A 21,638-nucleotide genomic window follows, 5' to 3' on the forward strand; every position below is an offset into this window, starting at 1 on the left:
CCGAGTGGAGCGGAACCCTCCCGATGCTCTTCCAGCCTGGATTTTCCCATTTTTTTTTGGTTTTTGGGAAGCGCTTCCAGCTGGGATCACACACCTGGAACTACCTCAGATCTTCCCGCTGGAGGCGGAATTTTGGGATGGAGCCGAGGAGGAAGAAGAGGAGGAGCCGTGGGGAAGGCTCTGGAACATTCCAGGAAGGCGGAGAGGAGGGAGAATTCCCAAGAATCCCCTGGAAAAGCCCGGCTGGCTCCAGCACCCGCTCGATCCCGGCTCCTCATCCGGAATTCCCGGAGTTTCCGCGTGGGAGAGGAATTCCCGGGATCTCTGGGAGCCGGGCGGGATCTTCCGCCAAAATCATGGAAGTGGGATGAGCTGGGCTGGGACGTTCCGCTGGATTTTGGGAATTCTCTGCCGGACCCCGGAGGGTTCGGGAAGTTCTCCTGGACCATCAGGATTTTGGGATGCTCCAGCAGAACGTGTGGATGATTTCCGGGATGGATTCCTGGATCCCAGCAGCACTGGGATGGATTTTTGGGATCCCGGCACTGGGATGGATTTTTGGGATCCTGGCACTGGGATGGATTTTTGGGATCCCGGCACTGGGATGGATTTTTGGGATCCCGGTACTGGGATGGATTTTTGGGATCCCATCAGCACTGGGATGGATTATGGGATCACGGCACTGGGATGGATTTTTGGGATCCCAGCACTGGGATGGATTTTTGGGATCCCAGCACTGGGATGGATTTTTGGGATCCCGGCACTGGGATGGATTTTTGGGATCCCGGCACTGGGATGGATTCCTGGATCCCGGCACTGGGATGGATTTTTGGGATCCCAGCAGCACTGGGATGGATTTTTGGGATCCCGGCACTGGGATGTCTTTGGAGCCGGATGAATTTTGGGGGAGGGAATTTTCCGGGCGGGAAGAGCAGATCCCGGGCAGGGAACACCTCTCCCACGGCCGATCCCGGGAAATCCGCGGGATTCAGCGGAACCAGGGCGGGAATTCATCCTTAGGGTGATTGGATCCAAATTCCATCGGCTCCTCGCATCCAGCTTCACCCTGGGATGGAGAATTCCACGGAATTCCAGGAGAAACCCAGCCTTAACCTGCACCTGGGGGTGAATTAAATCCCGGGAAATCCGCGGGATTGACGGGAATCAGGGCGGGAATTCAGCCCCAAAAACCCCCCGAGTTCCATCGGCTCCTCGCATCCGGAATTCCCTGGAATTCCAGGAGGAAATGGCCTCATCCAGGACCCCACTGTTGCAGCTCTGGGATGAGTTAAATCCCGGGAAAAGGCAGGGAAGCGGGAGATGATCCCAAGGAAACGCCCGCGGAGCCGGGGAAGGAGCCCGGGATGATCCCGGGAATTCTCATCCCGAATTTTGATCTACCTCAGGCACAGGTGACGCTCCCGGGAGCAACTTTGGAGAGAAAAGGAAAATTCCATTAAAAAAAAAATAAATAAAAATTAAAAAATAAAATAAATAAAAAGTTTTTTTAAGGAAAAAAAAAAATAAAAAGTTTTTTAAAAAAAAATACCAAAAAAAAAAATAGAAAAAAAAAAAAGAAAAAATTTCACTTTTTTCCAAAGAAAAAAATCTTTGAAAAAATAATAATAAAAAATAGGATTAAAAAACAAACAAACAAAAAAAATCATCGAGGATTTCTGGGATTGCTTTTCCTCGAGGAAAGCGGATCGGGAATCCTTGGAAGCTCCAGACCTCAGCAGCCCCAGACTGGGCTGGGACTGATCCCAGTTCTAGTTTGATTCTTATTTTTATTATTTTTATTTTTATTCCTATTCCTATTTTTATTTTTATTTCTATTTTTACTTTTAATCCTCGATTTCCCTTTCGATTCCTTTGTTTTCCGTGGATATTTCCTCCTTCCCCCTCCGGCCTCCCCGCGGAATCCAACTTGATTTTTTCTTTATTTTTTCCTATTTTTCCAACATTTTGGGTTTTTTTTTTTGGGGGGGGGGTGGAGCTGATTTTTGGGAGCATCCAAAGGTGCTGCTTTTCCCAGGAAATTTCAGCCTTTTTAGGTAAAAACGGTGATTTCTGGGATGTTTTTGGAGTTGTTTTCACCTTTTTTTTCCCCTCTCGCCTCTCCTGATCCACATCCTTCCCTTTTCCTGGGATTTGGGATGGATCCGGGCTCAGTTTCTTTTCCAGGCAGGAGGGTTTTCTTTATTAGTTTTATTTTTTATTTTGGCCACAAATCGCTTTATTTCCGCTGTTTGGTCGTGAAAAATAAAAGAGAAAAAAACAAACAAACAAAAAAATTTAAAAATTCCAAGTGTTTGCGTGGATTTGTGGGATCGGGGAGGGAAAAAGGGAGGAGAAAAAATAAAGGGGAAAATTTAAATTTAAAAGGAAAGGAGAATAGAGGGAAAATAGATGAGAAATAGGAGAATAAATGGGGAAAAAAAAAGGGAAATTAAAGGGGGAAATAAAGAGGAAAAAAAAATGGAGGGGAAAAGAGGAATATTGGAGGTAATAAAGGGAAAAGGGATAAATAAAAGGGAAAAATCAGGGAAATGGAAGAGAAATAATCAAGAAATGGGGAAAAGTTAAAGGAGAAATGGGAAAAGGAGGGAATAAAATGAAATAGAGGGAAAATAGGAAAATTAAATTGGGGAAAGGGGGAGAATGGAAAGGAGAAATGAACAGAGAATTGGGAAATAAAGGGCCAGGAAAGAAGGGGGAACAGAGAAAAAGCAGATGAACGAATGGGAAACGGAGTGGGAAAAACTCAAGTGGGAAATAGAGAAGGGAAGGGAGGAAGGAAAAGGAAAATCCCAGAGGAATAAAGGCAGAAATAAAACAAGAAAATCCCAAATTAAAGGTGGGAATCAGAGCGCCGGGCAGAGAGCGCCGGCGGCGGAGCTCGGGGCTGTCCCGGGGGGGTGGAACGGCGCCGGGAGCGGGATTTCAGGAGGGTTTTATGGCCGGGAATATCCCGGAATTCCCGGAATTCCCGGAATTCCCGGAGCCAGCGCGCGGGCCGGGACTATTTGGCGCGGGCGGAGGGATAGGGAGGGCGCGCGGCGCCTCCCGGTACACCCAGCGGTCCCATGGTGTAATGGTTAGCACTCTGGACTTTGAATCCAGCGATCCGAGTTCAAATCTCGGTGGGACCTCGCGTTTCTTTTTGCCCGCCGCTGCCGCCGCCCCCGGGCCGAGGAGGGAAGGGGAAAGGAGCGGAGGAAGATGAGGAGCCGCGGAGGCCGCACCGGGAGCGCCGGGCCCGCACCGGCGCCCGCCGCTCTCCATTTTGTGCGTGGGCACCATCGCTTCACGGCGCAGGCGCGGGGGAAAGGCGGCGGATGGAAGCCGAAGGGCGCTCTCCGTGTTCCGCCGCTGATTGGCTGAGCAGGATGTCACTCTGCGATCCCTGCGTTCCTATTGGCTGGCCGCGCGCTTCGCCCCGCCTTCCACCGGCGCGGTTCGGAGCCCTCCGGGTAGAATCGCGGTCTCCGTTTTCCATCTCCGATTCCCTGTTCGGTCTGTCACTCTCATAAACTCCTATTTTTATTGGCTGAGACTGTTCTCTGCACCTCCTCCTCCTCCTTCAGAAATCCGTACCCTCCGGGGAGGGTTCGTGCTCTCCGTTCCCCGTCACTGATTTGCTACACTTGCTGTCACTCTAGCAATATCGCGTTCCTATTGGATGTTACCTCGCTTTATACCGCCTCCCACTTCAGTAAGCCGTTTCCCGCCGGAGCGGGTTCGCCCCCTCCGTTCCTCACCGCTGATTGGCTGAGAGCGATGTCACTCTGCCAATCCCGCACTGCTATTGGCTGGGACCTGCCTTTTCCCCGCCTCCCCCTCAGCGCCCCGGAGCTATCATGGCGGGTTGGAGCCCTCAGGGCAAGGAGCGGTCTCTCGGTGCTGCCCTAAGCCGCTGTTCCGCCGGCAGCGTCCCGAATCCCCTCCGAGACGGCTTAGGCGGCTCTGACGCACGATCCCAGCCGTTTAACGTCGATTAACGGGTCAATCCCCTCCGGCCGCGGCCCGGTTATTGCCCCGGATTAGGGGCAGCTCAGGCCGCCGATCGCCTCAAGGCCACGACAGGAATATACGATTATTTCTTTTACCTAAATAGCTTTAAAATGTCTTGGAGCGGTGGCCAGGAGAAGAATCAAAACCTTTTTTTACAAAATAATTATGGAGCATCTCACATTCAGCTCCATCACCTCACCCCCCCAAAAAAACACAGCAATTCAATAATGAAAAAATAAGATTCTACACTCCCAAAACCCCCAACAAAACCATAAAAAACACCAAAAAGCGGGGTCCAGCCCCATAATAAAGGTGAAAAAGAAACGCTGAGAGGTGAAGCAGCAATGGGCGACATTTGGGACCCATTTCTGTAACAAATAAAAACCTTTCGAGCGCAAAAATCAATTGTGGTTTTCAGAGAGGATTTCCTGCAAGAAAAACAAGAGGCCTTGGTGGTGCTGGGGGGTTTATTGAGCATCTGCGAGAAAGAACAAAATTACCTGGGTTTTGGGGTATTTTGGGGTATTTTGGGGTGTTTTGGGGTGTTTTGGGGTGTTTTGGGGTATTTTGGGGTGTTTTGGGGTGTTTTGAGGGCTCAGGGAGGGGGTTCTTGCTGCAGGGATCTTGAGGAAAATCCACTTTTTCTGTCTTCTTCTCCCATTTTTGGGGTGTCTGGAGCGCCCCGAGCAGAGATCCAGGCAGGAAAAAAAGGAAAAATTAAATCCCACCCGGGATCCAAAGGGATTTCCTGGGATTTCAACCGCTCTGAAAGATCAAAATTCAAATTTCTGCCGCTTTTCCTTTGGGGCGCTTTGGGGAGAGATTTCCCCGAGATTTAACGGAGCCGGAATGGATTTTCAATAAAAACAAAGAACAAAACAGCTCCAAACAACAAAACCCCGCTGAATTGGGGCGCTGGCTGTACCCCACACTCCGAGCTCGCCCTTTTCCCGTCCCCCACTCGCCCAGGCTGCTGAAAATGCAGAAATTTGGTGTTTTTCAGGCTGCTGAAAATGCAGAAGTTTGGCGTTTTCTGCCCGTGGGAAAGCGGAGCTCAGCTGTGAACCCACAAACGCCGGCACCAGCGGGGCTGGCGTCTCTCGAAGGGGTTTTTTTATTTTATATTATTTTCATCTTTTTGCTCCGTTCGTAGTGGGGTTTTTTGGGGTTTTTTGGGGGGCTTTTTGGGGGTTTTTTGGGGCTTTTTTTGGATATTTTGGGGTTTTTTGGGGTTTTTTTGGGGGGGTTTTGGGGGTTTTTTTGGGGTTTTTTGGGGGGTTTTGGGGGTTTTTTTGGGTTTTTTGGGGGGGTTTTGGGGTTTTTTGGGGGGTTTTTTGGGGGTTTTTTTGGGTTTTTTTGGGGGGTTTTTGGGGGGGTTTTTTGGGGGGTTTTTTGGGGGGTTTTTGGGGTTTTTTTGGGGGGTCTTTTGGGTTTTTTTGGGGGGGTTTTTTGGGGGTTTTTATGGGGGGTTTTTGGGGGGGTTTTTTGGGGGTTTTTTGGGGTTTTTTTTGGGTGGTTTTTTGGGGTTTTTTTGGGGTTTTTATGGGGGGTTTTTGGGGATTTTGGGGGGGTTTTTTGGGGTTTTTTTGGGTGGTTTTTTTGGGGGTTTTTTGGGGGGTTTTTTGTGGTTTTTTGGGGTTTTTATGGGGGGTTTTTTGGGATTTTTGGGGGGGTTTTTTGGGGGGTTTTTTGGGGTTTTTGGGGGATTTTTTGGGTTTTTTTGGGGGTTTTTTTGGGGTTTTTGGGTGGTTTTGGGGGGATTTTTTGGGTGTTTTTTTGGGGTTTTTTTGGGGTTTTGGGGGGATTTTTTGGGGTTTTTTGGGGTTCTTTTCCTCCTTTAACTGCTCCAGGGTTGGGCTGAGGGCCGAGGTGGGACTGGAGGGGAAGCAGGATGGCACGGCCGCGGTGGGGTCAGCTGATGGTGCAGCCCCCCTTCTCCTTGAAGGGGTTCTTGTCCTCGGGGACCCCCTTGAGCAGCGGGTCCTCGCCTGCCATGGACTCGATGTATTCCTTGATCTCCTTGCCGGTCTTGGAGACCTGCCAGGGAGGAGACATTGCCAGAGCGGCCCGGGGGCTGTGGGGACACCCCAAATGTCCAAAACCAGCTCTGGGCTGGGCCAGAGCGACCCAAATCATCCCCGGGGCACCCCAAAACCAGCCCTGGGCTGTGCCAGAGCGACCCAAATCATCCCCGGGGCACCCCAAAACCACCCGTGGGCTGTGCCAGAGTGACCGAAATCATCTCCGGGGCACCCCAAAACCAGCCCTGGGCTGCGCCAGAGCATCCCAAATAATCCATGGGGCACCCCAAAACCAGCCCTGGGCTGCGCCAGAGCATCCCAAATAATCCATGGGGCACCCCAAAACCAGCCCTGGGCTGTGCCAGAGCATCCCAGAGTGTCCTAGAGCATCCCAAATAATCCATGGGGCACCCCAAAACCACCCGTGGGCTGTGCCAGAGTGACCGAAATCATCCCTGGGGTGTCCCAAAACCAGCCCTGGGCTGTGCCAGAGCATCCCAAATAATCCATGGGGCACCCCAAAACCACCCGTGGGCTGTGCCAGAGTGACTGAAATCATCCTTGGGGTGCCCCAAATCATCCCTGGGGTGTCCCAAATCATCCTTGGGGTGTCCCAAATCATCCTTGGGGTGCCCCAAATCATCCCTGGGCTGTGCCAGAGCATCCCAGATCATCCCTGGGGTGTCCCAAATCATCCTTGGGGTGCCCCAAATCATCCCTGAGGTGTCCCAAATCATCCTTGGGGTGCCCCAAATAATCCCTGGGGTGACCCAGAGCATCCCTGGGGTGCCACGAACACCTGGCCAGGTGTGGGGCTGGGAGGGGTTCAGGGACGTGGGGCTGGGAGGGGTTCAGGGACGTGGGGCTGGGAGGGGTTCAGGGATGTGGGGCTGGGAGGGGTTCAGGGATGTGGGGGTGCTCCTGCCCGGCTCTGGGGGTCGAAGGAAGATCCCCTGAGGTGCCAAAGTGCAGAACTCACCATTTGCCTCTCGTTCTTCACCTCCTTCTTCAGCTGGTCCAGCTCCATCTTCAGCAGCTCCTTCTCTGTCATGTCCTGAGCCATTTTGCCCTGGAACTGCGGGAATCAGCGATTATTGGGATTCCTGCTGGGTTCCAGTAGGGTTGTGACCCCCCCAGTGCCCCTGAGCGGCGTCTTGGAGCATCTTCCCAGCTTTCCCAAGGAGTTCAACCCATTTCAGTCTCCATTTCCCCCGGGTTTTTAGGGCATGGCTCCTCCATCGCCCTCAACTCCATTATCTGCACAGCCCTGGAAGTTTTTGGGAGTGTGGAGGTTGGGGAAACCCAACCCTGTTCCCCAAAAAACCCCCACGGCACGCGTGCCGCGCCCACACATCCCCGGGAGCTCCTCGGGGAGCCAGAAACGGGCGGGGAGAGCAATTCCCGACCCCAAAACCCAGCTGGGAGCAGCCAAGGCGCTCACCCGGGGGCTCCGGGGCCGCTCAGAGCCGCATGGACGGGAGAGGCGGCTCCTCGGGAGCTCCTCGGGAGCTGCGGGGCTCTCGGGGCTCTCCTGGAGCAGATGTCCCTGTCCTAAGCTGCTCAGCCCTCGGCAGCCTAAGCCGGTCAGGTGTCGGGAATTAGCCCCGAGAGGCGGCTAATCGGGCTGGGAGGGGCAGGAAGGGAGCGCTGGGACACCTGGGGACACCTGGGGACACCTGGGGACTGCCGGGGACCGGATCCTGCCTGGAGCGGCGGGAGTGATCCCGGGGAATGGCCACGGGAATGGCCGGAGGGAATGATCCCTGGGAATAACCCCCGGGAATGTCCATAGGAATGACCCCTGGGAATGTCACGGGAATGACCCCCGGGAATGTCACAGGAGTGACCCCTGGGAATGTCACAGGAGTGACCCCTGGGAATGTCTGGTCACAGGAATGATCTCTGGGAATGGTCACGGGAATGACCCCGGGAATGACCCCCGGGAATGACCCCCGGGAATGACCCCCGGGAATGACCCCAGAACTGACCCAGGGAATGACCCCCGGGAATGACCCCCGGGAATGACCCCCGGGAATGACCCCGGGAATGACCCCAGAACTGACCCCGAACCTGCCCCCCAAGTGTCCCGGGCCTGTCCCGGGGGTCCCGGCTGTTCTGTCCCCGGTTCGGGAGGGGAGCTGGGCCGCGGGGAGCCGCGGGGGCCGCTCGGTGCCGGAGGGGAGCGGAGGAAATCCATCATTTCCCTGGGGCCGGGGCTCAGGAAGGGCCCAGGGGACAGCCGGGGGTGGAGGAGCAGCAGCAGCAGAGGGCGGAGGGGCTTCCCAGGCACCGGGGGAAGCGGGAATTTCCTGCGGCCTCGCCCGCGGGGATGTGAAAGGTCCTTAGCGAAGGACGCGCTGTCCCCAGCGAGGGGGGCCCGGGCACCGCGGGGCTCCCCGGGCTCGTCCCGAGCGCTGCCAGCCCCGGGAGAGGCACCGGGAGCATCCCGGGATCCGGGAACGTTCCCTGCCCTGAGCCTCCATCAGCCGGAGGATGACAGCAGGGATGTCATCTGTGCGTGTCCGTGCGTCCCCGTGTCCGTCTGTCCGTCTATCAGCCGGGCGGGGCGCCAGGGACAGCCCGAGGATCCCGGGATGGGCCCCGGTGGCCCGGGGGTGGCGAGCACAGCTGGCAGAGAGGGGGTCGGGATGGTTTTGGGGTCCGGATCTTCTTGGGGTCGGGATGGTTTTGGGGTCCGGATCCTCTTGGGGTCGGGATGGTTTGAGGGTCAGGATCCTCTTGGGGTTGGGATGGTTTTGGGGTCCGGATCCTCTTGGGGTCGGGATCCTTCTGGGGTCACTCCCCGACCCTGCAGCCCCTCTTCCCGTGCCGGGGCTGTCCCCACAGGCTGGGCTGTCCCGGGGACACGGGGACACCACGGGGACACCGCGGGCCCCGCCTCAGCACCCCCGGCAGCCTCAAAACGGCGGCGGGGAGGAAGTGGGAGCCGAGCCGGGCGCGATGTCGGAGCTGGAGCGGCTGCAGCAGAGCGAGCTCCCCGCGGGCCGGCAGCGGCTGCGGGAGCAGCACGGGAACCTGCTCAGGGTGGCCGAGTATTGCCACAGCGGCTACCTGCAGGTCAGGGGACATCCCGGCAGGGCTGGGGACATCCCGGCAGGGCTGGGGGACATCCCGGCAGGGCTGGGGGACATCCCGGCATGGCTGGGGGACATCCCGGCAGGGCTGGGGGTGATCCCGGCAGGGCTGGGGGACATCCCGGCAGGGCTGGGGGTGATCCCGGCAGGGCTGGGGACATCCCGGCAGGGCTGGGGGACATCCCGGCAGGTCAGGGGACATCCCGGCAGGGCTGGGGGTGATCCCGGCAGGGCTGGGGGTGATCCCGGCAGGTCAGGGGACATCCCGGCAGGGCTGGGGGTGATCCCGGCAGGGCTGGGGGTGATCCTGGCAGGGCTGGGGGCGATCCTGGCAGGGCTGGGGGACATCCCGGCAGGGCTGGGGGACATCCCGGCAGGTCAGGGGACATCCCGGCAGGGCTGGGGGTGATCCCGGCAGGGCTGGGGGTGATCCCGGCAGGTCAGGGGACATCCCGGCAGGGCTGGGGGTGATCCCGGCAGGGCTGGGGGTGATCCCGGCAGGGCTGGGGGCGATGCTGGCCCCGCTGGGGGCGATGCTGGCCCCGCTGGGCACTCCCCAGGGGTGGCCACTGGAGCTTTTGCTCTGGGAGCCCGAGCATCACTGCTGGCTCCCGGCCCAGCTTCCCCTGCCGCCCTCTGCTGCCTTTTCCCGGTGCCTCGGGCTCCTCTGCTGCATTTCCCAGGATGGGAACCATGAGGAACCCAGAGGAACCGTGCCTGGGGCTCCCCAGCTGCATTTCCCCGTGCCTGGGGCTCCCCAGCTGCATTTCCCCCTGCCTTGGCTTCTCCTCTTGCTCCCCAGCAGCTCTGCTGGTGCGTTTGGGATGGAGGGAGGGTTCTGCAGGGCTTTGGTGCCTCTGGAGGAACCTGCGGGGGCCCAGCAGCGCCTCCGGGGTGGCCGCCGGGGCTGGGAGGTGGCACCTGGCAGGACGCGCACCCTCCCTGGTGGTTCCTCCCTCCTCCTCCTCCTCCCTGCCTGGCTGATGGGGCAGGAGTTCTCCCCACGGGGACAATCCCGTTCTGGCCGTCCCCCCGTGCCCCGAGGCTCCCCCGGGGGTCCTGGAGCCGCTGGGGCGGGGGGGAAATGTCCTGAGCCCTTCTGAGAGCTGAGCCAGCTCCCACTGCTGCCCCACTCGGGACCTGCCCTGATGGCCCCGGTGACCCCCGGAACCTTCTGGAACCCCGTGAACCCCCGGCTGCTCCCGCCCGGGGCCGGGGGAAGCGCGAGAAAAGCAGAAGGAAACAGCCCCGGCCGGCTCTGTCCCCCCCAGGCCGGCGACAAGAGGAAGGCGCTGGAGGAGACGATGGCTCTGAGCACGCAGGCCCTGGCCAGTGTCACCTCCCAGCTCTGCAGCCTGGCCACCGCCTTCCTGCGCCTGCTGGAGCTGCAGGCGGCCCGGCTGCGCCGGCTGGAGGCCGACATCACCTGCGTGGCACAGGTGGGACCGTGCCCGGGGGGGTGGGCTCTGGGGAAAGGGCTCCGGGGGGATGGAGACCCTCCCCGAGCTCTGGGAGTGCAGAACCGCGGCCCGGCCCGGCGGGGAGCTCGGGGGTGATTCATCATCACACCCAGAAATCCCAAACCGCCCCAAAATCGGGAGCCCAGAGCGTGCCCGAGCGTCCCCCGCTGCGGGCCCGAGCTTGGGGACACTTGGGGGCACTTGGGGACACTCGGGGGCACTTGGGGACACTTGGGGGCACTGCTGGGGACACTTGGGGACACTTGGGGGCACTTGGGGACACTTGGGGACACTCGGGGACACTGCTGGGGACACTTGGGGACACTGCTGGGGACACTTGGGGGCACCTGGGGGCACTTGGGGGACACTCGGGGACACTTGGGGACACTTGGGGGCACTTGGGGACACTTGGGGGCACTTGGGGACACTCGGGGACACTGCTGGGGGCACTTGGGGACACTCGGGGACACTTGGGGGCACTTGGGGACACTTGGGGACACTTGGGGACACTGCTGGGGACACTTGGGGACACTTGGGGACACTGCTGGGGGCACTTGGGGACACTTGGGGGCACTTGGGGATACTCGGGGACACTTGGGGGCACTTGGGGACACTTGGGGGCACTTGGGGACACTGCTGGGGGCACTTGGGGATACTCGGGGACACTTGGGGACACTTGGGGATACTTGGGGACACTTGAGGACACTCGGGGACACTCGGGGACACTGCTGGGGGGAGCCGCCGGTCACCTGAGCCCCCCCAGAGCAGGGACACGGCTCTAGGGGGGACCCGGGGGGGGCTGCGGGTGGCCCGTGGTGGCACTCTGGGGACAGCGTGGCCTCGGCAGAGGGTGGACATGCACAAGGAGAAGGTGGCACGGCGCGGGCTGGGCGCGCTGAGCGGCAGCAGGAGGCTCCCGAGCCGCCCCAAGATCGCGGCCCCCCCGAGCCCCCCGCTGCTGGAGCCCTACCAGCGGAGACCCCTGAGCTTCAGCGCCCTGGACGGCGTCGGCCACGGGGTCAAGGTCAGGAGGGGCCCCCCGGGTGGCATCTCGGGGTCCCCGCTGTCCCCAGGGTCCCCGAGAGCCCCCTTGGCCAGCGCACGGGACGGGTTCGGGAGCCTCAGAGCCCCCCCGTGGGGCCCAGGAAAGAGTTTTGGAGATTTCCCAGCCCCACTGATCCTCCCCCACTGCAGAAATCCCCCACGGGAGGGTTCAGAGGCCCCACAGCCCCACGGCCCCACATCCCCCACTGCCCCACATCCCCCACTGCCCCACAGCCCCCACTGCCCCACATCCCCCACAGCCCCACGGCCCCACAGCCCCCACAGCCCCCACAGCCCCACTGCCCCCACATCCCCCACTGCCCCACATCCCCCACTGCCCCACATCCCCCACTGCCCCACATCCCCCACGGCCCCACAGCCCCCACTGCCCCACGGCCCCACAGCCCCCACGGCCCCAGGGCCCCACATCCCCCACATCCCCCACTGCCCCCACATCCCCCACTGCCCCCACAGCCCCCACATCCCCCACAGCCCCACATCCCCCACTGCCCCCACATCCCCCACAGCCCCCACTGCCCCCACATCCCCCACAGCCCCCACTGCCCCCACATCCCCCACTGCCCCCACAGCCCCCACATCCCCCACAGCCCCACATCCCCCACTGCCCCACTGCCCCACATCCCCCACAGCCCCACTGCCCCCACATCCCCCACAGCCCCGGGGCTGCTTCCCTTTGGGGGGGATGTCACAGCCTTGGGGTGCCCGGAGGTTGCAGGGCAGGGATGTCATCTGTGCGTGTCCGTGTGTCCCCGTGTCCCCGTGTCCGTGTGTCCGTCTGTCCCCGTGTCCCAGGACACCAGCACGCAGCTGTCCCGCACGGGCACCCTGGCTCGGAAAAGCACCAAATCCTCCTCGGCACAGGCTGCGGGAACAGCGGGGTGAGCCGGGCCTGGGGGATGGCCCTGGGGACCGCGGGGGTCCCGTCCCACGGATCCCACCGATCCCACGGACCCCCTGGATCCCACCGACCCCCTGGATCCCACCGACCCCCTGGGTCCCACCGACCCCCTCCCGCCCCGCAGGAGGAGCAGCCGTGTTCCCGAGCCCGTCCAGCCGCCCGTGGTTCCCGAGGGAAAGCTCCGGGCAGCCTCCCCCAGCCCCGCGCTGGCCCTCCGGTGCGGCCGCGGGGCCGGGGGAAAACCGGGGCTTTTGGGGGAAAACCGCGGGTTTGGGGGGAAAACTGCGGATTTTGGGGGCTTTGGTGCCCTGGCAGGGCTCGTGTCCGGAGCAAAATTCTCCTTTAGGGAGAGGAGAATGACCGGGGGATGCCCGGGGATGCTGGGGGGATGCCCGGGGGATGCCGGGGGATGCCCGGGGATGCCCGGGGGATGCCCGGGGATGCCCGGGGGATGCCCGGGGATGCCCGGGGGATGCCCGGGGGATGCCCGGGGGATGCCGGGGGATGCCCGGGGATGCCCGGGGGATGCCCGGGGGATGCCCGGGGGATGCCGGGGGATGCCCGGGGATGCCGGGGGGATGCCCGGGGATGCCCGGGGGATGCCGGGGGATGCCCAGGGGATGCCGGGGGATGCCCGGGGGATGCCCGGGGGATGCCCGGGGGATGCCCGGGGGATGCCCGGGGGATGCCCGGGAGATGCCCGGGGGACGCCCGGGGGATGTCGGGGGATGCCCGGGGGATGTCGGGGGATGCCCGGGGATGCCGGGGGATGCCCGGGGATGTCGGGGGGATGCCGGGGGATGTCGGGGGATGCCGGGGGATGCCCGGGGGATGCCCGGGGGATGCCCGGGAGATGCCCGGGGGATGCCCGGGGATGTCGGGGGGATGCCCGGGGGATGCCCGGGGATGTCGGGGGGATGCCGGGGGGATGTCGGGGGATGCCCGGGGGATGCCCGAGGACGGGACACGGGTGCGAGGAAAGGGGACAGGGCCTGGGGAAGGTTTTGGGGAGTCCCGTCCCCCACGGCCGGTGCCACCTGGTGCCGGCACGGGGCCGAGCTCGGGGTGGGGACAGAGCCAGCCCCACCCTGGCACTGCCGCTCCTCCCCCGCAGCTCCAGCGGGGCCCCTGGGGAAGGAATTCCTGCCCCGCCACCACTGCCAGGGACATCCCCGCCGGCACCGTCCCCTCCCGGGCCACCCCCGCCGGCCGCCGCCATCCCGCCTCCGCCACCCCTCCCCGGGGACCTGCGGACACCTCCCGGGGACCTGCCACCACCTCCAAGGGACCTGCTGCCACCTCCCGGGGACCTGCTGCCACCTCCTGGGGACCTGCCACCCCTCCCCGGGGTCCTGCCGCCCCCAGGTGAGTGCTCGGTGCTCCGGGGGGTGACAGGGACACGGGGGGCTGTCCCGTCCCCATCCACCCCGGCCTTTGCCAGCCCCTTCATCCCGCGCCCCTTTTGGGGTTTTTGGGCAGCCCCCGATGACCTCGAGCCGCCGCCGCCACCCTCAGCCCTGCCCGACTTTGGGGACCTGCCACCGCCACCGCCACCGGCCGCAGAGGACGCGCTGTGGGCCCCGGAGAGCTACCTGGAGCATCCCGAACCCCTGGAGAAAGGTACAGAGCATCCCGAACCCCTGGAGAAGGGCAGGAGCATCCCGAACCCCTGGCCGGCATGGGGAGCAGCCCGGGGGCGGCCCGGCAGTGGTGCCCGTGTCCCCATGTCCCCGTGTCCCCGTGTCCCCATGTCCCCGTGTCCCCGTGTCCCCCATGTCCCCATATCCCCATGTCCCCATGTCCCCATATCCCCGTGTCCCCGTGTCCCCGTGTCCCCATGTCCCCCTGTCCCCGTGTCCCCGTGTCCCCATATCCCCGTGTCCCCATGTCCCCATGTCCCCGTGTCCCCATGTCCCCATGTCCCCATGTCCCCGTGTCCCCATGTCCCCGTGTCCCCATGTCCCCGTGTCCCCTCTCCCGCAGTGCTGGCCCTGTTCCCGTAGCCGCGACAGAAGGACACCGAGCTGTCCCCGGAGCCGGGCACCGTTCGTCACCCGCCGCCTGCTGGAGCCCGGCTCGGGATTCTTCCCGGGAATTTCGTGGATCCCGTCTGAGCCCCGCTCGGCATTCCCGTGGAATTTCGGCTTTGGCACCGCTGGGCCACGCGCGGGGCTTCCTGCAATACCAGATTTGGCTCCCATCCAGATTTGTCTCTTTAATTCCATGGCTTTGAGTTCCACACAGTCCAAAGAGGAGGAGGAGGAGGAGGGAGGAGGAAGAGCTCGGGGCCGCTTTGGTTTTTTCCTGCGGGGCTTTGGGGGTTCCGAGGGTTTGGGGGAGTCAGGGCCACCCCCGGGGGCCGGTAAGGCTGTGGATAAACCCGGGATAAATCCGGGATAAATCCAGGAGGAGCCAGCCCCAGAGAGCAGCGGGGTCTGGAGGTGCCCCCTGCAGAGTGCAATTAGAAAGGGTAATTAAGGGGTAATTAATACTGCGGGGGGGAGGGGGACACGGGCCGGCTTTGGTCTCTGGGGACCCAGTGCCAGAAGTGCCACGGAACCGCCCCGGGGGGATTTTGGCACCGCTCAGGTGCCCAGGGCGGGGGGGAATTGTCCTGCTTGGGGCAGGGGGGGACACGGGGACACCATGGGGACACCACGGGAACCATGGGGACACCATGGGGACACCATGGGGACACCACGGGAACCATGGGGACACCATGGGGACACCATGGGGACACCACGGGAACCATGGGGACACCATGGGGACACCACGGGGACACCATGGGGACACCATGGGGACACCACGGGAACCATGGGGACACCATGGGAACCACGGAGACACCACGGGGACACCACGGGAACCATGGGGACACCATGGGGACACCACGGGAACCATGGGGACACCACAGGAACCATGGGGACACCACGGGAACCATGGGGACACCATGGGGACACCACGGGAACCATGGGGACACCATGGGGACACCATGGGGACACCATGGGGACACCATGGGGACACCATGGGAACCATGGGGACACCATGGGGACACCATGGGGACACCACGGGAACCATGGGGACACCACGGGGACACCGCAGCCCGGCACGATCCCCCAGTGGGATCCCCCTCCAGGAACGGGAGGGAGCCCAGGGGCAGGGATTTCCCAGCCAGAATTCCCGGTGGGATCAGGAAGCGGGGAGGATCCAGGGCCGGGGTGGGGACGGCAGGAGCAGGGACGCGCCCGGCCCACGGGGAGCCGGCTTCTGGATTTTCGGGAATTCTCTTTCGAGGCCAAAAGGGAAAGGAAGCAACAGCTGCAGCCCGGCAGCCCCGGCGCCGGCACAGGGTCCGGCCGTGCCGCGGCCGGGCAGGGCCAGGAGCCCACGGAAAGTGCTTCATTCCCCGGGGAACGGAGCCGGGAAAGGCGGGGGGAGATCCCGGGAGCCGCCTTCCCTCAGCATTTCCTCCTGAGCAGCTCCTGCAGGTACCGCGCCACCTCCACGCCCGACTCCCACGGCACCACGGCCGCCTGGAAAGCTCCGGGCTGCTTCTCCCGGCTCTCCTGGATCAGCCTGTGCATGGGGTAACCCTTCCTGGGGAAAGCCACGTCCGCCGCCCTCAGCATCCCCGAGGGACAGAAATCATTGGCGCCATCCCCCACGTAGAAGACGCGCTGGAACTCCACGTCCTCCCTCGCCCTCTCCGCCAGGTACTCGCTCAGGATCTTCCTCTTGCACATGTTGGCCGGGCACTCGAGGCACTTGTGGCTGTGGTAGGGCCCCAGCGTGAGGAACCCGCGGCGGTCGACGCCGGCCGGGTTGCTGAAGACCTTGCGGAAGAGCGAGCGCACGCCGGCCGCCCGCAGCTTGGCCTCCACGCCGAACACGTTGGCGTCGGAGATGAGCACCAGCTCGAAGAGCTCGCGGTGCTTGGAGAGGAACTGGAAGAGCTCGGCCAGGCCGGGGGCCAGCGGGATGTTCTCGTAGACGGCCCTGAAGTCGGCGGGGCGCACGCCCTGCTCGCCCAGGAAGGCCAGGACGCGCTGCATGTGCTCGTTGTAGGAGCCGCGGGGGCTCTGCCGCAGCGCCGCCGGCAGCGCCCGGCCCCGCAGCACCGAATCGTCGCTGTTCTCGTCCACGATGGTCTCGTCGAAGTCGAACACCAGCAGGAACCGCGGCGAGCGCGCTCCGGCCATGGCCGAGCCCTGCTGGGGGGACAGACTCGGTCACCGGGGTGTGGGACAGACAGACCCCGCAGTTATTGGGGTGTGGGACAGACTGACCCCGCAGTTATTGGGGTTGGGACAGACAGACCCTGCAGTTATTGGGGTGTGGGACAGACAGACCCCGCTGTCACCGGGGTGTGGGACAGACAGACCCCGCAGTTATTGGGGTTGGGACAGACAGACCCCGCAGTTATTGGGGTTGGGACAGACCCCGCTGTCACTGGGGTGTGGGACAGACAGACCCCGCTGTCACCGGGGTGTGGGACAGACAGACCCTGCAGTTATTGGGGTTGGGACAGACAGACCCCGCAGTTATTGGGGTTGGGACAGACAGACCCTGCAGTTATTGAGGTGTGGGACAGACAGACCCCGCTGTCACCGGGGTGTGGGACAGACAGACCCCGCAGTTATTGGGGTGTGGGACAGACAGACCCCGCAGTTATTGGGGTGTGGGACAGACAGACCCCGCAGTTATTGGGGTGTGGGACAGACTGACCCCGCAGTTATTGGGGTTGGGACAGCCCAGCCTGGCCCTGTGCCACCGCGGGGACACGGGGGTGACAGCCCAGGGAGGCTCCGGAGGGATTTTAGGGAAAAGTTCTTCCCCCTCCGAGGGTGGCAAAAGCCCTGGAGCAGCTCCCCAGGGAAGGGGCACATTCCCGGGCTGGGATTTTGGGGTGATCCCGGCGCATCCCAGGCTGGAATTCTGCAATTCACTGACCTTAAACAGGCAGGGCAGCCCCAGGGCCTGGCAGCACCTCCTCATGCCGGCAGCATCCCGGGCCAGCTCTGCACAGAAAACAGGGAATTCCGTCAGCCCTGGAGTGTTTTCCCTGGATATCCCCGACTTTGGGAGATTCTGCTCCGGGGAGGAGGAATTGGAGCGGAGCAGAGCCCGTTTAAAGCCTCTGCTCGCTCCCAATTCCCACTGAGGGCAGCGAGGGAAAAAACTCCGGGAAGAGGGGGGAAAAAATCGCGATGAGGGAAAAGAAACGGGAGAAAAAAAAAAGAAAAAAAAAAAAAAAAAAAAAAAAGCCGGGAAGAGGAAAAAAAACCGGGAGCACTAAAAAAAAAAAAAACGGGAATGGCAAAAATAAAATGGGAATAGCAAAAAAAAAACCAAAAAAAAAAATAAAACCATAAAAAGGGATCACTGGAAAATCCCAGAAACAGCGGGAAAATCCTGGGAAGAGCGGAAAAATCCCGGGAAAAGCGGAAAAATCCCGGGAAAAGCGGAAAAATCCCGGGAAGAGCGGCCCTGCTCCAAACCCACCCCGATTTTCTTCCAGAGTTATTTTGGGGAGTTCCTTTGGATGGAAAGATTCTCCTGGAATGGCACCAAAGGCGGAGTTCTGCCGACCCCTGGTGGTCCAAAGAGAGGGAAAAACCTCCCCAAAAAATCTCCGGGATGGCCGGGAATTGAGGAATATCCCGCTGGAATTGAGGAATATCCCGCAGGAATTGAGGAATATCCCGCTGGAATTGAGGAATATCCCTCTGGAATTGAGGAATATCCCGCTGGAATTGAGGAATATCCCTCTGGAATTTAGGAATATCCTGCTGGAATTGAGGAATATCCCTCTGGAATTGAGGAATATCCCGCTGGAATTGAGGAATATCCCGCTGGAATTGAGGAATATCCCGCTGGAATTGAGGAATGTCCCTCTGGAATTGAGGAATATCCCTCTGGAATTTAGGAATATCCCGCTGGAATTTAGGAATATCCCGCTGGAATTGAGGAATATCCCTCTGGAATTGAGGAATATCCCACCGGGAATTGAGGAATATCCCTCTGGGAATTTAGGAATATCCCTCTGGAATTGAGGAATATCCCTCTGGGAATTTAGGAATATCCCGCCGGGAGCTGGAGCCGGCCCCGGGAGGATCCCGGGGATTCGCCACCAGCAGCAGCAGGAAGAGTTTTGCGGCTGAGGGCGATTTCTGGGGGATTTGGCTGGATCAGATCCCGGCTCCCGATTATTTTGGGAACAAACGCGGTCCCCATGACTCCGCTGGAATAAAAAAACCGCGGCTGCGGTGGCACCTGGCGCGGGGAAACGGAGCAGCCGGGCTGGAAATTTTGGAAAAATCCCTTTTTTGTGTGGCCTGGAACCACACACTGGGTGTTTCTTTGCTAAAAAAAAACCCCGTCAGAAGCTGAGGGTTTATTTACGGACAAAATCTGGAGCCAAATAACGCCGGAGCCAGGCTGGGAGCGGCTCGCAAAGAGGGAGAGATGGAAAAAAACAAATAAACAACAAAAAAAAAAGGATTAAACAGGAAAGAGGAACTGGAATTTTGGTCACTGCTTGGCCGCTGGCAGCAGTGAGAAAATAATTTGGGATAATTCGGGAGAGTTTGTGGGGCTGGAAGAGCCCTGGGGTGTCCCTGGGGGACACGGGGAGTGAAACCGGCCCGAAAACTCCCCAGGGTTTGGGGTTTGGGGAGCGGGAGAAGTTCCAGGGATGGAATTTTGGGGCAGGCGAGGTCGGACGGAGCCGCCCGGAGCCGCCGCTCCCGGAGATTCGTCCTGGGCATCCAAACCGGTCCCGACCGAGATCCCGAGCTCCGGGAGCGGCCCCGGGCTTCAGCAGCGCTCCCGCAGCAATTCCAACCTCCCCGCTGCTCCAAAGCCCTGGAAAACTCAGCCCGAACCCCCCCGGACCGGCGGCACCCCCGGGCAGGGCGGAACCGGGACGGTCCTGAGGGATCCCGGAGGAAAACGCGGCTCCCGGGACAATCCCGGGACAATCCCGAGACCATCTCGGGACCATCTCGGGACCACCGGGGCAATCCCGGGACCATCCCAGGACCACCGGGACAATTCCGAGACCACCGGGACAATCCCGGGACCATCTCGGGACCACCGGGACAATCCCGGGACAATCCCAGCCCCATCTCCCCACCCGGAGCATCCCCGAGATGCGGCTGCAGGAGCTGCTCCCCCCAAAACCGGCCCAAAAATCGCCCCAAAACGGCCTCAAAAAGGCCCCAAAACCGGATCCAAAAATGGCCCCAAAACCGGACCCAAACCGGACCCAAACCGGACCCAAACCGGACCCAAACCCGTGATGAACGGGATCAAAACGGGCCTTAGAACCGGAGTTATTTCGGGATTGAATCCCGGGGGATATTTAGGGGTTGAAATCCCCTGAGGGCTGCGGGATCCCGGGCATCCCCCAAAATCCTTGGGATACGGAGAAGGAAATCCCAACAGAGCAGAGCTCAGCCCGGGCTCTGGAATTCCCAGCGGGAAGGGAAATCCCGGCGGGAGCGGATCCCGCTTCCCTTCCCGCAGAAAAAGGAGCTCCCTTGGGCAGCGGAGCAGCCGAATTTCCCAAAAAAAAAACCCCAAAAATCCCCAAAAAACCCAAAAACGAGCGCAGCCGGAGAGTCGGGAGGGGAAAAAAAAAAATGGGATAATTTCTCTGGAATAAAGATTTCAACTCCCCGAGTTCGGGATGAGGCTCGGGAACCGCCTGGGAATTGCTGGGAATGGTTTCCCGGCGCGGTTTGTGCCCCGAAATTCGGGATTTTGGGATCTCCCAGAAATCCGGAGCCGCTCCCGGAGCCTGGGAATTCCGGGATCCCGGAGGAATTCCCGGGGTTCCGCCGGCGCTCTCCGATCGTGGCGGCTCTGGAGGTTTTTAACCCCAAAGGGGATTTTGGTGCGCTCGATATTCGGATTTGAAGGAGCTCCGGCTCCTGCCCCGCAGCGGAATTCCCGAACCGAGCGGGGAGAATCCCAAAGCCACCAGGGGAGAACCGGGAGCGGGACCCGGTCCCGGCGCCGCTGGAACGGAACCCGCCCCGAACCCGAAGAGGAGGAAATGCGGGAATTGAGGGGAAATCCCGGGGCTGGGAGCGCTGGGAGCCGGTCCCGGGGTGCCCTGGACCCTTCCCGGGCTCCGCTCTTCCCGGGATTCCCGGGATTCCCGGGGCTGGGAGCGGGCGGCCCCTCCCAGGTCACCCGGGGCTGCTCCGGCTTTTCCCGGGATTTGTTTTTCCTGCCGGGAATGCGCGGCCCCGGAGCGCCCGGTTCGGGAGATCCAGCCCCGATCCCCGATCCCGGCGCGGCCGCGGCCTCTCCCCCGGTGCCACCGGGCCGGCAGCGCCTCCGGTACCGGCTCAGCCCTCCCCGAGCTCCGCGGCTGCTGCCGGTACCGGCGGGGCTGGATCGCGGCCGCTCCGCGCCCGGGAGGCACCTCCCGGTACCGGCAGCAGCCGCAGCGGAACCGGCAGGGTCCAACCGGCTGGGGAGCGCTCCGGTACCGGCAGGGTCCGACCGTGTGGGCATCCCCCGGTACCGGCACCATCAGCTCCGGTCCCGGCAGGATCCCGCCGATTGGAGACCCCCGGTACCGGCACCATCCGAACCGACAGGATCCAACCGGGGGGATCCCTCGGTACCGGCAGCAGCCGTGGCGGATCCGGTATCTCCCGGTACCGCCGCGGTGCCGCCTCTCGCCTCCTTACCGGGTCAGAACCTGCCGGGAGCGCCCGGTCCGCCCCGGTGCCGGAGCGTGCGGGGGCGGCGCGGGGGCAGCCCGGGCTCGGGGCCGGTTCGGGGCCGGTTCGGGGCCGGTTCGGGGCCGGTTCGGGGCCGGTTCGGGGCCGCTCCGTGCCCGGTGCCGCCGCCGGCGCTGCCGCGAGCGCGGCCCCTTTAAAGCGACGCCAGCGGGGCCGCCGCAGTGCGCGACGTCATCGGCAGCGCAGCCAATGGCAGCGCAGCTTCCCCGCCGCGGAGGGACGGGGCCCTGACAGGCTCCGCCCCCTTTCCCGGGGGGGCCGCGCGGGTCCCGCCCCCGCCGAAGTCCCCAAATGGGGACAAAACAACCCAAACACAACCCCGATCCTAA

General features: G+C 61.9%; 3 protein-coding genes and 1 non-coding gene across 7 annotated transcripts; 2 read left to right on the forward strand and 2 right to left on the reverse strand.

The window, feature by feature from the left end:
* Window positions 1-3,080: 3,080 nt before the first annotated feature.
* TRNAQ-UUG (transfer RNA glutamine (anticodon UUG)) lies at window positions 3,081-3,152 on the forward strand. The gene has a single exon. It is a non-coding gene; the product is annotated as a tRNA-Gln (tRNA).
* Window positions 3,153-5,584: 2,432 nt separating this feature from the next.
* Window positions 5,585-7,146, reverse strand: GNGT2 (G protein subunit gamma transducin 2). Its single transcript, XM_086864315.1, has 2 exons — window positions 7,015-7,146; window positions 5,585-6,051 (listed from the first exon to the last, which is right to left on the reverse strand). The coding sequence occupies exons 1-2, from the start codon at window positions 7,096-7,098 to the stop codon at window positions 5,926-5,928; spliced, it is 210 nt and encodes a 69-aa protein (XP_086720441.1). The 5' UTR covers window positions 7,099-7,146; the 3' UTR covers window positions 5,585-5,925.
* A 1,844-nt stretch (window positions 7,147-8,990) lies between these two features.
* On the forward strand, window positions 8,991-14,757 carry ABI3 (ABI family member 3). Its single transcript, XM_086864340.1, has 7 exons — window positions 8,991-9,113; window positions 10,402-10,569; window positions 11,438-11,614; window positions 12,448-12,533; window positions 12,678-12,770; window positions 13,668-14,173; window positions 14,537-14,757. The coding sequence occupies exons 1-7, from the start codon at window positions 8,997-8,999 to the stop codon at window positions 14,554-14,556; spliced, it is 1,167 nt and encodes a 388-aa protein (XP_086720466.1). The 5' UTR covers window positions 8,991-8,996; the 3' UTR covers window positions 14,557-14,757.
* Window positions 14,754-21,392, reverse strand: PHOSPHO1 (phosphoethanolamine/phosphocholine phosphatase 1). Of its 4 annotated transcripts, none has more exons than XM_086864342.1 (3): window positions 21,256-21,392; window positions 17,501-17,568; window positions 14,754-16,758 (listed from the first exon to the last, which is right to left on the reverse strand). In XM_086864342.1, the coding sequence occupies exons 2-3, from the start codon at window positions 17,543-17,545 to the stop codon at window positions 16,009-16,011; spliced, it is 795 nt and encodes a 264-aa protein (XP_086720468.1). In that variant the 5' UTR covers window positions 17,546-17,568; window positions 21,256-21,392; the 3' UTR covers window positions 14,754-16,008. The 4 variants fall into 4 exon arrangements, with proteins under 4 accessions (XP_086720468.1, XP_086720467.1, XP_086720470.1 ...); XM_086864341.1 differs by having other exon boundaries at window positions 14,754-16,761; XM_086864344.1 differs by lacking the exon at window positions 21,256-21,392 and having other exon boundaries at window positions 14,754-16,761; window positions 17,501-17,784.
* Window positions 21,393-21,638: the final 246 nt, after the last annotated feature.

Source organism: Cyanistes caeruleus, chromosome 27 (genome assembly GCF_971803275.1).
Source record: "Cyanistes caeruleus chromosome 27, bCyaCae1.hap1.1, whole genome shotgun sequence".
NCBI classification, from domain to species: Eukaryota; Metazoa; Chordata; class Aves; order Passeriformes; family Paridae; genus Cyanistes; species Cyanistes caeruleus.